This window comes from Metopolophium dirhodum, chromosome 2, assembly GCF_019925205.1.
Source record: "Metopolophium dirhodum isolate CAU chromosome 2, ASM1992520v1, whole genome shotgun sequence".
Taxonomy (NCBI): Eukaryota; Metazoa; Arthropoda; class Insecta; order Hemiptera; family Aphididae; genus Metopolophium; species Metopolophium dirhodum.
Genome location: NC_083561.1, coordinates 33,927,795 through 33,943,375, shown reverse-complemented (window position 1 = coordinate 33,943,375; position 15,581 = coordinate 33,927,795). Strand labels below are relative to the sequence as shown.

Sequence of the window (15,581 nt, the reverse complement as noted above, 5' to 3'; positions counted from 1 at the left end):
TTACTCAACAGATAAAATTTTATTGATATTTATAGAAAAAAAACTAAAAAAAATGGAAATTGACAATGTCCGTAAACAGCTCAAAATAAGTCAAAATATTTGGAAAATGTTATGGTGTATAGGAAATGCAATTATAAACATTCAGTCAAAATTTCATGTCCCTACGGTCATTTGTCGTAGAGTTACACCAAACACCAAAATCGATTTTCTCGAAAACTGATTTTGCGTGAAAATTCCCGTTTTTCCTTAATTTTTTTTTGTTTTTCACGTTGCTTTTGAAAACTACTTGGAAATTTTTACTTTTGACCTCCCAAAGTACCAACTAGATTCACTTTCCTATCAAAAAAGTTACTGTTGAAGAAAATCCAAGCACTTTTACTGTTCTAAAAGGTGATGACAGATACAAAAATAAAAAAAAAACACACATCATTGTAAAATCAATACATTCATCGCTTCGCTCAGAATCTAAAATATAAAATTTGAATGATAATTACGAAATATAAAATTAAAATAATAACTTCTTATACAATTTAAAGGGTAACATTATTAATATCATAGGCTTTTTATTATATTTTAATTTTAAAGCGAGTTATGAGTATTTTAAGATGTACAATTATAATAAGTAGGTGTATATATAATAGTATTTGCTTTGGGGATTTTTTTCCTATTACTATTCATACAGAGTGATTATAATATTTATAATGATTATATACGTTTTATTTAAAATGTTCCAAATTGTGTATTTCATCAGTTTCATTAACTCTCTCCCCCCCCCCCCTCCCGAGACTTTTTTCCGTTCTCTAGATTATTATGACTATGGAGTACTGACTACTGACTATAGTCTATTCACAATGAGATCATTACTCGACGGCGACCAGTTTTCGTCCGGCGGCGGTCAGACATATGGTCAGACGCTGTCCCCACTACGGCAACGCATCAGACGCTGCCACAGAACAAAGCCACGCCCATGCGCACAACTTGGCCGCCGAGTAATGATCTCATTGTGAATAGACTATAGTCTGACTATATATTACTGACTTGTGACTACTTGCCGGTTTATCCACATGTCAGTAATATTATTTTTGACCAAGTAGACAAAAATATAATTATTAGTTTTAGACGAATTTAAAATATTGTTTTTGGTTTATCCCAGATAAATAGATAATTTTACCGTCACCGAGAAATGTTCTTCATAATATTTTGCTTGTACAATGTGCTCTTAACTTTTTACGCCTCAATCTCGTTTTAATCGGAATAAAAATCCACGGATAGCCCCCTTGGTATTATATACTCGGTTATAAATAAATAAATAAATATTTACATAATAGCAATATCCCATCATATAATATAATATTATGTACCTATTTATCAATATTTAATAATATAATAATTATCATTCAAATTTTATATATATTTTTGTTATTTATTTGACAGTTGGGTATAGCTTTGGGAATTTTTTTCCTAGATTCTCAGGTCTGCTCTCTCGAAAATATATAGGACTATAATAATGAATAGCCATATAGAAGAAATTATTCTCTCTCTTGCAGTCTTTTTTCTTAGTCAAAACTGTAGAAACAGCTTTAATAAATGTACGCCAGTAAACACTTCACGTCTTCACGACAAATTAGTTGTGCGTTGTATTCAGATCGACACTCGATAGACGAAAATGCAGTCTTGATTAAATGTAATCGGACGTGTCAACGATCAGTACAATTATTATTGGTACAAACGAACTATCTAAATACAACTAAATAATTATGACTTATCGCTTAGAAAGGACTAATATTATTTAAGTAATGACACTCAATGGCCATTGTGGTCGCGGAACGAATAGAGATAAAACAATATTCCAATGGAGAACCAACACTGACCCCAATACCACATGGGGTAGGACACAGACGATTGTAATACTATACAGTCGTCTGTCGTAAGCACATTAATATGTTTATTCAGTGTTGGCATCCATCACGGACCAAGAAGATATAATGGACTGGAAACGAGCAGCTTATCAGTGGCCTCGAAAGTATGTACAAGAGGCTAATGCGGGGGGTCGCAATCATTATTGAGAGTTTACAGCGCCATCTGTATAAAACACGAACTGAGATACAAAAGGTGACACTAAATAAAACCACTGGTAGCGCTGAAAACATTCAATTATGAGTGTTGATGATAACAGAGGAACCTTTTGCGGGCCGTCCCCCGTACCAGTATATAATATATAAATATATATATAACCAGAGAGACATCTATACAGTATACAATGCGTTACTCCAGCATAGCCGATAGCGTAGCTGCAGTTGCGTTTCCTGTACGCGTTATTAGTTTCATAGATTTTTTCTCTCTAAATCATTATTGAACACGATCACATTCGAGCACACTTAAGCCATCTGCAGCGGTAGAAATACTTTCATACGCTCGAGAAGTTTTGGATAAAAAAAAACATGAGTGAAATTATCCAGCCTATAGCTCCGTTTCAAATCCAATGTGAGTACCTAACCTAATACCTATAATTTAAAAATTTAAAATTAATCTTTAATACATTGATATTACACAATAGCGTACGGGCATTAAAATGCTTTTTGGCATTACGAGATAGGCACTGCGCAGTAGGTAATATTATAGTATTGTAGTATGTATAGAGCTGAATTTGTCCACCTTCCCAGACAATTATACATTATTTAATTAATAATATTGTTATTATTGAGTATTTATACTTTGGTGATGTTCAAAAGAAAGAAACTGCTCTTTCAATTATTAATTTTCAAATTACATTTTCACATTGCACACGCTTGTAGAGTAGGTACTGGAGCGCCGTAGTCCGTAGACTACAACTCACAAGTGGTTAACGGAATTCGTTCAATGCCGGCGCATGTGTTAATATTATGTACGTGACTACAATATTGTTAAAATTTAATAAAATATATTATACGGACTCAAATACTCAATTATTATAAATACAAATTACAAAAATCATAATTATTTGTGAGTACAGGGTTAGTAGTATCAAATTCTTATTCTGTTCGTTTTAAGAGGGCGCACTAGTAGACAAAATATGGCATAAAAACATTGTTTCGTAATTCAGGAATACGGCTTATTGAAGCGTTTTACAGTATAAATACCTATTACAAAAATTGTAGAGGAGAATTTTTTCTAGAAACGTAAGAAGCCCGATTTTCGATATTCTTATTAATTAATAAAATAATTAATTGATAAAAAGTTTAAAAAAACGTGTTAATTTACCATGCGATATTGGACGATTGGAACAAGATATCAAAAATTGGGCTTCTTACGTTTCTAGAAAAAATTCTCCTCTACAATTTTTGTAATAGGTATTTATACTGTAAAACGCTTCAATAAGTCGTATTCCTGGAATTACAAAACCATGTTTTTCGGTAAAAAAACATTTAATTACGCTCGTCATGTGCTGCGCCCATTATAGGCAGCGGCAGCGCTCGATACTAGGTGTTCATACCACCACCCCGCGCGCGATAACAGCAGTACCGCACCATAGGTCAAAACGGGTTTTCTATCGCAGCCGTGCGCCCGTACATAGTTTATAAATAACCCAGATAAGAAAATGATTATTATATTATAGTTCATGACAAATATTATTTAATTTTGTTCGGTTTTATATTTTATATTCGTATCCGAATTTCATACCTACTAATAAAAACTATACTTTTGTTCTTCAAGTAATACGGCTTATTGAAGCGGTTTACAATAAAACTACCTATTATAAAAATTGTAGACGAGAACTTTTTTAACAATCGTAAGAAATCCGATTTTTGATATCGTATTACAATCGTCCAATATCACATAGTAAATTAACAAGGTTTTTAATTTTTTAACAATTAATTATTCAACTAATTAACAAAAATATCGAAATTCTGGCTTCATACGATTGTTAAAAAAGTTCTTCTCTACAATTTTTGTAATAGGTAGTTTTGCTGTTAACCGCTTCAATAAGCCGTATTACTGGAATTACGAAACCATGTTTTTATGCCATATTTTGTCTTCTATAGTGCGCCCTCTTCGTATTCGAATTTTATACAAATAAAAACTATACTTTTGTTCTTCATGTGTTTGGTAATATATGTATATTTAATATTTTAATCTATTGATGGATGTTATATTGTGTTTTTGTGTCTTAAATTGTATGAACATGTTATACTAACGATTCGCCTCTTACTTTTTAGTTAATATTTGCAACGTTTAATACTTTAATCGTTGGTTAATGATAAGTGTTATTCAACCACCGTAAATCGTCGTTCTTTTTATAGAAATAACAAAATGTAATATGTATTAATAATTAATATTATTCGTGGTATTAAAAAACTACACACAATTATTCCACTCCCCAGTCACGCTACTAGCGGATTTATCGGGGCCCCCATAATAAAAATTGGTTTTTAGTATTTTTTCACATTTTATAATTATTATTATTACCTATATTTTTTTATAAACATCTACATTAAAATGAGATGGTTATACTATAATTACTTATTCTGTTATTTTAATAGTTATTGTTAATAGAGCCTATGGATTACCTATATTACACTACGAGTTATTGATTTAATAATATTATACAATTATAACCATGAATTAATGGAGGCCAAGAATAGTGTTCTAAAATGTATACAACAATCAACAGCCTACTCGTATTATTATTATAACAGGGACTAATGTTAAATCAATGTGAAAATAAATATTTTTTTATTATTTTTATTTAGAACTTCCAGTAAAACTATTTAGTTCAACAATTACAATATTGATAGATATAGTGATACAATAAGTAATAATTGGTAATTAAACATAATAAGCATAATGATATAATAATAAATAAGATAATAATGTCAGATAATAAATAAACAAAACGGAATATTGTATATAATGACAGAAATAATATTAAAAGTACATGCCATAATTAATTGGTTATTAATATAGCGGAAAGAAAAGAATTTATCATGGAGGTTAAATCGGATAGGAATTTTTAAAGAGCTAATTTTAAATTTTAAATTTGAGTTTTGCGGATTAGTTTTCAGTTTTGAACCAGAAATAAATATTTTTTGTAATTACATTGTGATGGATATATCGTAAATGGGATTTTCCACTAGCACCCGCATCTATGTATAATATCAAATATTACCTATCAATTAACAATATAAAATATTATGTGTTACAAACTTACAACTTACAGTCTCGACTCTTGAGTCTTGAAATTTATTTAGTTGTGCCTTTCACGTGTGTGTTATAAGTTATAACTTATAATAAATAATGATATGAATATAATATGATAATTTCAATTTTAATGATACGTGTATATTTATTCTATTTACTATTTTAGTATACGTGTTGTTTATGGACAATGGACTATGGTAATAGTATATATTTTTTTATTTTTTTTTTTTTGATCATTAAGCCCGGCGACTATGGCCATTAGCTGTTTGTTTATTTGTAGGGGAGGATACTGTTAGTTGGTAAACACGTGTGTGTAGTTTTTGGCAGATTTTCAAGTAGGCACCCGTAGGTATCTGCCATGCCCGGGTGGGAGATGGCCGAGGAATCGAACTCGGGTCGGGTAGCTACGTTCTAAGGGTGAGAAGGCGAATTTATAAAAGATTTATTAGACTTAACTTTCTTTATTTAATATTACATGTTTTTTATTTACGTAATCGTGAAGTATTTTTAAGTAGTTTATTTGTGTAATATCATCAGTATATTTTGTATAATTATTATGTCGACACGAAGAGTGTATGAAAGTAGTTTTGCTAAATGCAAGGCAAAAGAACAAAGAACCACCAGTTTGGATTAAATGAGAGTCAAATATCAAAACTTGTAGGTATTTTTTTTAATAAATTGTATAATTGAACTGTAGGCAAAGATGATAGGTATATATAAAAAAATATACTATACTTCAATATATATTTTATATTGGCACATCTGAATTGCATTAGATCATAATATTTTGTAGATGATTTTTTACAAAAAACTAGAAATATTAATACTTATTTTATTTTATAAATTTATAATATTAAGCCGCGTACACACTTGTAACATTTGCGCGTAACATCCTTTGAAGCGTGAAAATTTAATGCAAGGCTCCTGATATATTGTTACAATAGCAATTGCAGAAAAATGTTAAAAATACATAGGTACAATTTTTTTTATAAGCATTTAAAGTTCAAATGTTGACAACATTTATCAAATTTAAAATTTAATAATTATTTTGTTGTTAAAAATTTATAAAATGTTCAACTTGTATAGCTAATAATTGAAAATTTAAAATAAGGCTCCACGTAAACAGGTTATATATAAATTACTTTATTCACAATAATATCAACAAATATACTATTGGTAATATCATAGGCTGACTGACCGTTTTCGCTCAGAATCGTTTTTCTTAAACAATGATATTATCATTGAATTCAAATTTAACAGCATCCATTACAGTGACCCACTTGTAACCTACTATACAGCAGAACGACATCCAATTACCCACCTTTTTAATTTTGCTATCGTTAGCAGGCTAGTTGCATTCGTGTTCGTGTGTGACTATGTGCGACGTCTATAAAATGCGATAAAACCAATTTATATAGTTAAATTCGTTTTTAGGTGCATTATGTTTATATTTTCATCTTTTATAGTTATAATTATAATAATATTTATATTTTAATATTTTATTATTCATTATTATTATTACTGACCATGTCACCATGATCATAATTCATAATATCATGTAACCGGGCGTTGGAGTCATTAAACACGTCTAAACCCGTAGATATGCAATTTTACATTGTATTTAATATTTTATATTCATGATAGAACCAACAATATTAATTGTACGTAAAATAATTAAAACAATAGAAATCAAAATAAACTAATTAAGTATAATATGCTATTATACCTACAGGCATGGGTGGATCCAGAATGGATGTTTCATTTGGGGGGGAGGGGGCGCGCAAAATTGTCATTATACCACAGATTATATGAAAAGATTATACTTAAGACTAAATCGTAACATAATACGTAAAATCAATAAAAAGTATATTGGCCACTTGGCCTTCAGGAATATATAAAAGAAAAAAGGTGGGCAAGTGGATGTCGCTCTGCTGTACTGTAGGTTACAAGTGGGTCACTGTATAATGGATGGTATTAAATTTGAATTCAATGATATATCATTGTATAAGAAAAACGATTCTGAGTGGAGACGATATGTCAGTCTAGGTATAAGACATATTATACACTTATCTATGGTATTAAAAAAAAAATTTACCTATAATAAATTCCAAATTAATCATATCACAATATCCATTAGGTACATATAACGCGTTATACATCAACAACAAACCGTGATACTATCATCATAATATATCGATGAAAATATTACAAATTAGAAGTTTCAAGTGCCCACGAATAATATTATACAATCACAACAAAATAACTAAAATAGTTATTCTAGGTTTTTATGTAATTTCGTCCAAATTTGAACTTAAAATGACTATACAAATAAACTGTGCTTGTGTATTTTTTAGATTTTTTGGTAACCGAATTATCTATTTACATGGAATCTTGTTTTAAATTTTCAATCCTTAGCTATAAAAACTGAACATTTTATAATTTATTAATTACAATGGTTGATAATTTTCGAGATTTTGATAAATTCTGTCCAAATTTGATCTTTAAATGCTTATAAAAAAAAACTGTGCCTATGTATTTTCAATATTTTTCAACTGCTATTGTAAAAATATATCAGGAGTCTTGTATTAAATTTTTACACTTTTTGGCCCAACAGATAAAACTTTATTGATATTTATAGAAAAAAAAACTAAAAAAATTGAAAACTGAAAATGCCCGTAAACAGCTCAAAAAGTGTCAAAATATTTTCAAAATTGTATGGTGTATAGGAAATGCTAATATAAACATTCAGTGAAATTTTCATGTATCTACAGTTATTCGTTTTTGAATTACAAGAAAATAAGGAAATCGGTACATGAGAAATCGAGTGAATATCTAATGTTGTAAAAATATGAATTTAAAACGCTCATAAAAATTTAATTTGACTTTCTTGTAGAAATTTTTTTTTTGATAAAGTTAGACAAACTTATGAGGAATCTTGTATTAGATTTTAAATTCTTAGATTTAAAAAGAAAATTTTTTATGAATTTCTAACTCAAAATAATTTGCAAATTTTCGTGATTTTTCCGTATTTTGTCAAAATTTGAACTTTAAACGTGTATAAAAAAAAACTGTGACTAAGGATTTTTAATTTTTTTCATCTGCCTTTGAAACAATAACCTAGGAGCCTTCTATTAAATTTTCAAGCTTTTTTACCCAACAAATAAAATTTTATTGATATTTATAGAAAAAAAATTTTAAAAAACTGAAAACTGACAATGTCCGTAAACAGTTCAAAAAAAGTCAAATTATTTTCAAAATTGTATTGTGTATAGAAAATGCAAATATAAACAACCAGTGAAAATTTCATGCATCTACGGTCATTTGTTTTAGAGTTACACCAATAACCAAAATCGATTTTGTTAAAAATCGATTTTGCGTAAAAATTCCCGTTTTTCCTTAATTTTTCTTTTGTTTTTCACATCGCTTTTGAAAACTACTGGGAAATTAAAATTTTGACCTGCCCAATGCACCAACGATATTCACTTTCCCATCGAACAAGATACTGAAGTCGAAAATCGAAGCATTATTTCGACTACTTATCGTGTACACAGACACAAAAATAAAAAAATAAAAAAAAAAAATAAAAAAAAAAACACACATCATTGTAAAATCAATACATTCATCGTTTCACTCAGAATCTAAAATTGGTTCCGATATATACATATTATACAATATACCACAGAATACAAACTAGCTATTTTTAGGGATTGAGTGGGGGGCTATATGCTTGGGGCTGAGGATAAAAGAACCCTCCCCCCGTCATGGTCATTTAAATGCATTTAATCAAAATAGCAATATAGTTTCTGTCGTTTCAGTATTATCAAGCTTTATGTAAGCTCACTAAGGATAATAAATAATAATTAATAATCATTAATGAATAATAGTTTTACATAAGGTATAATATACACGTAATACTGAATTATTGAATCTTGACCTGACCAGCGTATTTTCCAATCTTTGGATGTTGGATCGCGAAATCCTTTTAACGCGTCAAATTAATAGTGTATAACTATACAAATACAATAATACCATCAACTAGAATTTTTTATGGTCTCAAAAGGGGTCTATATAATAGTGCGTTGACGGGTTGCATTCACCAAAAAGATTTGGAAACACTACCGTCTGCCCTTTACAAAATGTCTATATTATTATACCTACTAGTACCTATTATAACATTATTTTCTATATTTCTACTTTACCAGACACCTTTGTTTTTGTTTTTTAAACTCAAGTAATTAGGTATACTGAATACTGATATACCTAGTGGGTTACCTTTACCTACCTATTAATATTAATTACTAGGGCTCGGGTTTATATGTATTTATATAACCAAAGTATGTATTTATACAACAGAAATATGTACATAAATATGTGCTAAAGAATTCAAAATATGTATTTAAATTTTCGAATCCAAAAGATCGTCGATATTGTCGTAAAATTTTAATAATTATTAATAATAAAATAAAATGTAATAAAAAAATGTATATTTATCTAGTTATCTAATTATCTTGATTACAATTAATAATAACGTGCACTATAAAATTTTCGAATTCTAAAGATCGTCGATATAATAATATATAGTCATGATAACCTTTCAATCATTCTGAACTCTGAAGAAAAGACCTTATAACAGTATAATTGTCTAAATATGTGAGAAAAAATTGAATAATTGTGAAATATTATGTAAAAACATTTATTTATGACAAAATATGTAAAATCAAATATAGCTCGTTTTGTCAAAAATCTTGTGAAACAAATTTATCACTTGCCGAAATTAGTTTATCATGTCGCAGAGAAAATATGTATTTACACATAAATCCGAGCCCTATTAATTGCCTACAATAAATTTCATATGCCCCATAGCCCCTGCCCCTTAGTACCAACCGACAACCGTTCAACCTATTATCATGAGTTATGTGCAATGACACTCACACTAATTTAGCAAACGCAATATATCCCGCGTCATACGGGATTTGATAAAATGTGTATATCTTATAACTATATGTCTGTTATATGAAGCACTTCTGATTCATGTACTGGTCAAACGGATGATAATAATTGACAGCCAATCTCCCATATTGGCATAGGTGCAAATGTTGTTTGAGATGTGGGGGAAAGGGTTACTATAATAATATTGAATAATCATAAAAAAAATTGTGTTTGGGGGATATTGAATTTTTTAGGGGCTTAGCCCATAAAGCTACCTTGTTTCGGTTATGCATATTGCCATATTGGTCCTATTGCAGGGGGGCACTTTGGTCAAGAATTCAATTTATTGAATATAACGTTGATTATAACATATTATGTTTATACAATATTTTACAGTGTATCTACGTGAAGTCTTAATGTTTTGACTAATTATTATTTCTATTTTTAGGGCCTCAATCGCCTCCAATTGCAGTACCACAACCAATGGGTCCTAGTAGTACACAAACTGTATGCACTATTTGCGGAAATTACATTTATACAAGTACATCTAAGAAAGCCAAATCTTCTGCTTGGTGGAGTTGTATACTGATGTGTTTCTGTGGGTGAGTATTAAAACAAAACTTCCAATTTTTCTTTAATAAAACAAACTCGGTTTAAAATAAAAATATTTTTATTTATATACGCATTGTTTTATAATTGTTAAGTATTTTTAAAAATAAGTAATTATGATGATTAACCCTTTGTATATTGGTTTAATTATATTATATTGTTTAGATGTTTTTGTGGATGCTGTCTAATTCCTTGCTGCATGGACTCTTGCAATGTTGTCAACCACAAATGCCCAAAATGTGACTCTTTTTTGGGACAGTACAGACCATAAACTAAAATACAACAATATGAGTTTAAACTTTAAACTATACCTAATTTTTTTTCTCCCTATATTATTATTTATTATAAATGACAATTGAATACAGGTTGTTTTCAATGTTTTGTGTGTTATTTCAATAAAAAATAATAAACTGTATATTTATTCTTCTATTTTACACTGTAACATACATACTATTATGATGGCAGTAAATTTAAAAATAAGGTATGATATTCTCATTATTTTATTGCTGAAGAAGTTCAATAAAAACAGCAGTATGATTACTATAACAGAAGTATTGAATTAATATGTTTAAAGATTTTTTTTTTGTTGTGATGTGCTTAAAATATGAAATAATATATATTACATTGTGCAGAGTTTGTTAAGGGGATTGCATCACACGTATTATTTGTATGTTTTGGACCAATAAGCGGTGGTAAATTACACACACTTCCGAATGTCCGTTTTTAATTTTTAATATATGTATGAGTTCTTTGGCAAAATAACTAGGCTTTCTAGGAAGTCGACTTTCAATTTTCAATTTTAAAGGATCATAAAATTTGGATATTTTTTTAAAAAATCTCATGAAATAATTGAATTACATTTGTATTTATTTTGAGCTTAATGGGTTTTATATCAAAACAGTGGTTCCTATAAAGCATAGTCTAGGAGCTTCCAAATTCAACCCTTTTTTCGAAATTACAATCAAACTTCAGGAAGTATGTTTAATTTACTTCCGCTTTTGGTAGTTTTTTTAGGTGAATATAGAAGAATATATTTCGTTTTTCTCGATTTATTGACATGTGGTTGATGCGTTCTTGTCCGAATAACTTATAGCCGCCAACAATAAATAAATACTAATTAGTAATTTATACTCATTATTTCTCATAATCTTCCTCTTTTGTTTAACATTATCACAAATCAGTGGAAAACTATACCAATAATTATACCACTAAATAGTTATGGTGAAACTTATTTACTATGCGCGTATTCGTATTGTTCGTGGTTCACGATTTGTATGCATTCGTGAATAGTGTGTAGGGGATATTCGTCATTCATGGCCTAGAACTATTATATACGTGGTCAATCGTCTAACACTATTTAGTGGTATAATTATTGGTATAGTTTTCTAATGAATTGTGATTGTGTTAAACAAAAGAGGAAGATGATGTTTGGCTCTTTTTTTCGGCACATTTGTTCGACTTTTTCAGCCAGCTCATCTCGATCATAGTGTTGCTCCCGTTGCAATTCGCGATTGAATACATCATGCGTGGGCTTCCAACATGAGTAACGGAGAGAATGGTGAAACGACCAATGTTGGCCGCGTTTCCTTCAGTGGCGATGGCGTTACGCAAGTGGATGTACTCGTCTGATCGTAACTTCGACTGATTGAAACGAATGAGATTGAGACGCTCCATTAATATATTCAAAATAAAAAAAAATAATAATAAATAAATATTATTCTCAACTCTTATAACCCATAGCTACCATTAATAAACAAAAATGTCTATCGTAAATCTCAAAATTCCTGTTTGAGCACCTACCAGGGGTGATCAATTCCCTTTTTAAATTAGCCTATGACACTCACAAAGAATGTGGCTTTTTATTGGTGAAAGAATTTTCGAAATCGGTTCAGTAGTTCCAGAGATTACCCTCAACAACGGGAACTAACAAATCCTCTTTATATAATAGTATAGATATAGATTATTATAAATTGATTTATTAGTCCTATTATATGTATATAATTTAATGACACAAAGTAGGTACCTAGATAGTTATTGTATATCATTATTAGTAGGTAGTAGATACACAACAATAAATCAATATACCTACATCATGCATCATAATATTATAATAATCAATTATGTAAATAACTAATGAATATAAAAAGAAATACAACTTACGTTCCTGCTGTTGAAGTACACAGATATCCAGAAGCTAAAGATATATAGGTAATAAAAAAATCGGATAAATATAATATAATAATAAGTATACAGTATGTCCCAGAAGTCCAGTATCACCCTATTAGTATCTCCGTGGAAAATCAATATATTTAAATGCAGTTTTCAAAAATTTAAAGATTATCAAACAATTATCTTAGGCAAATAAGTTTTTTAAATTTCCAAGATAGCTATTTTGTTAATCGTATTTTTTAAAACAGTTAAAAAAAGGTGGGTAAGTGAATGTCACTCTGCCGTACAGTAGTTTACAAGTGGGTCACTGTAATGGATGGTGTTAAATTTGAATTCAATGATCTAATATCATTGTATAAGAAAAACGATTCTGAGCGAAAACGGTCAGTCAGCCTATGATATTAGTATATTACCAATACCTAGTATATTTGATGATATTATTGTAAATAAAGTAATTTATATATAACCTGTTTACGTGGAGCTTTGTTTTAAATTTTCAATTATTAGCTATAAAAGTTGAACATTTTATAAATTTTTAACAACAAAATAATTATTAAATTTTGTCAAAATTTTAACTTTAAATGCTTATAAAAAAATTTGTGTCTATGTATTTTTAAAATTTTTCAACTGCTATTGTAACAATATATCAGGAGCCTTGCATTAAATCTTCACGTTTTTTACCCGACAAATAAAATTTTATTGATACTTATAAAAAAAAAACTAAAAAAATTGAAAACTGACAATGTACGTAAAAATATTTTCAAAATTGTGTGGTGTATAGAAAATGAAAATATAAACATTCAGTAAAATTTTCATGTATCTACAGTTATTCGTTATTGAATAACAACAAAATAGCAAAATCGTTACATGAGAAATCGAGTGAATATCAAATGTAAAAAGATGGATAAGTGGATGTCGCTATGATGTACAGTAGGTTACAAGTGGGTCACTGTAATGGATGATGTTAAATTTGAATCCAATGATATAATATCATTGTATAAGAAAAACGATTCTGAGCGAAAAAATAATAGTATATTTGATGATATTATTGTGAATAAAGTACCTAATTTATATATAACCTATTTACGTGGAGCCTTGTTTTAAATTTTCAATCCTTAGCCATAAAATTTAAACATTTTATTCATTTTTAACTACAAAATAATTAATAAATTATAAATTTGATAAATGTTGTCAAAATTTGAACTTTAAATGCTTATGAAAAAAAATTGTGCCTACGTATTTTTACTATTTTTCAACTGCAATTGTAACATTATATCAGGAGCCTTGCATTAAATTTTCACGCTTTTTTACACAACAAATGAAATTTTATTGATATTTATAGAAAAAAAAAACTAAAAAATTGAAAACTGACTATGTCCGTAAACAGTTCAAAAAGAGTCAAATTATTTTCAGAATTTTATGGTATATAGAAAATACTCATATAAACATTCAGTGAAATTTTCAAGTATCTACAGTCATTCGTTTTTTAATTACAACTAAATAAGAAAATCGTTACATGAGATATCGAGTGAATATCAAATGTTGTAAAAATATAAATTTCAGACGCTCATAAAAATTTAATTTAAGTTTCTTGTAGACATTTTTTTTTTTGATAAAGGTAGAAAAACTTATGAGGAATCTTATATTACGTTTTCAAATCTTAGATTTAAAAAGAAAAATTTTTATGAATTCTCAACTCAAAATAATTTGCTAATTTTCGGGATTTTTCCGTATTTTGTCAAAATTTGAACTTTAAATGCTTATAAATAATAACTGTGACTAAGGATTTTTAATTTTTTTCATATGCCTTTGAAACAATAACCTAGGAGCCTTCTATTAAATTTTCAAGCTTTTTTACTCAACAGATAAAATTGTATTGATATTTATAGAAAAAAAATTAAGAAAATGGAAATTGACAATGTCCGTAAACAGCTCAAAATAAGTCAAAATATTTGGAAAATATTATGGTGTATAGGAAATGCAATTATAAACATTCAGTCAAAATGTCATGTCCCTACGGTCATTTGTTGTAGAGTTACACCGAACACCAAAATCGATTTTCTCGAAAACAGATTTTGCGTAAAAATTCCCGTTTTTCCTTAATTTTTCTTTTGTTTTTCACGTCGCTTTTGAAAACTATTGGGAAATTTTTACTTTTGACCCCCCAAAGTACCAAATAGATTCACTTTCCTATCAGAAAAGTTACTGTTGAAGAAAATCCAAGCACTTTTACTGTCCTAAAAGGTGATGACAGACACAAAAATAAAAAAAAACACACATCATTATAAAATCAATACATTCATTGCTTCGCTTAGAATCTAAAAGTATTAGTAATAAGTAATAGGAATAATATTAAATATAATAAAAAATATTTACACTGACAAACCTTCACCGCTTAGAATCGTTTTTCGTATACAATGATATTATATCATTGAATTCAAATTTAATACCTCCCATTATACAGTGACACACTGGCCACTTGTAACCTACTGTACAGCAGAGCGACTTCCACTTGCCCACCTTTTTTTTCGTTCTTATTTTTTTATAACAAATACAAATCACGACACCAGTTGCGCTTTAGGCGTCTTGGGGCATTTCCAGGTAAAGTAGCGGAGTCCAAATTTTTAATAAGGGAATTCAATTGAGTACTTAGGTGGTTGTGGAATCTTTTATAGATACATTTAGATTCTTTACTT

At 28.8% G+C, this 15,581-nt stretch overlaps 1 protein-coding gene across 1 annotated transcript; it reads left to right on the top strand.

The window, feature by feature from the left end:
* The first annotated feature begins 2,239 nt into the window (after positions 1–2,239).
* Positions 2,240–11,131, top strand: LOC132939816 (lipopolysaccharide-induced tumor necrosis factor-alpha factor homolog). The gene is made up of 3 exons (XM_061007199.1): positions 2,240–2,484; positions 10,556–10,709; positions 10,882–11,131. The coding sequence occupies exons 1-3, from the start codon at positions 2,442–2,444 to the stop codon at positions 10,985–10,987; spliced, it is 303 nt and encodes a 100-aa protein (XP_060863182.1). The 5' UTR covers positions 2,240–2,441; the 3' UTR covers positions 10,988–11,131.
* The last annotated feature ends 4,450 nt before the right edge of the window (positions 11,132–15,581 follow it).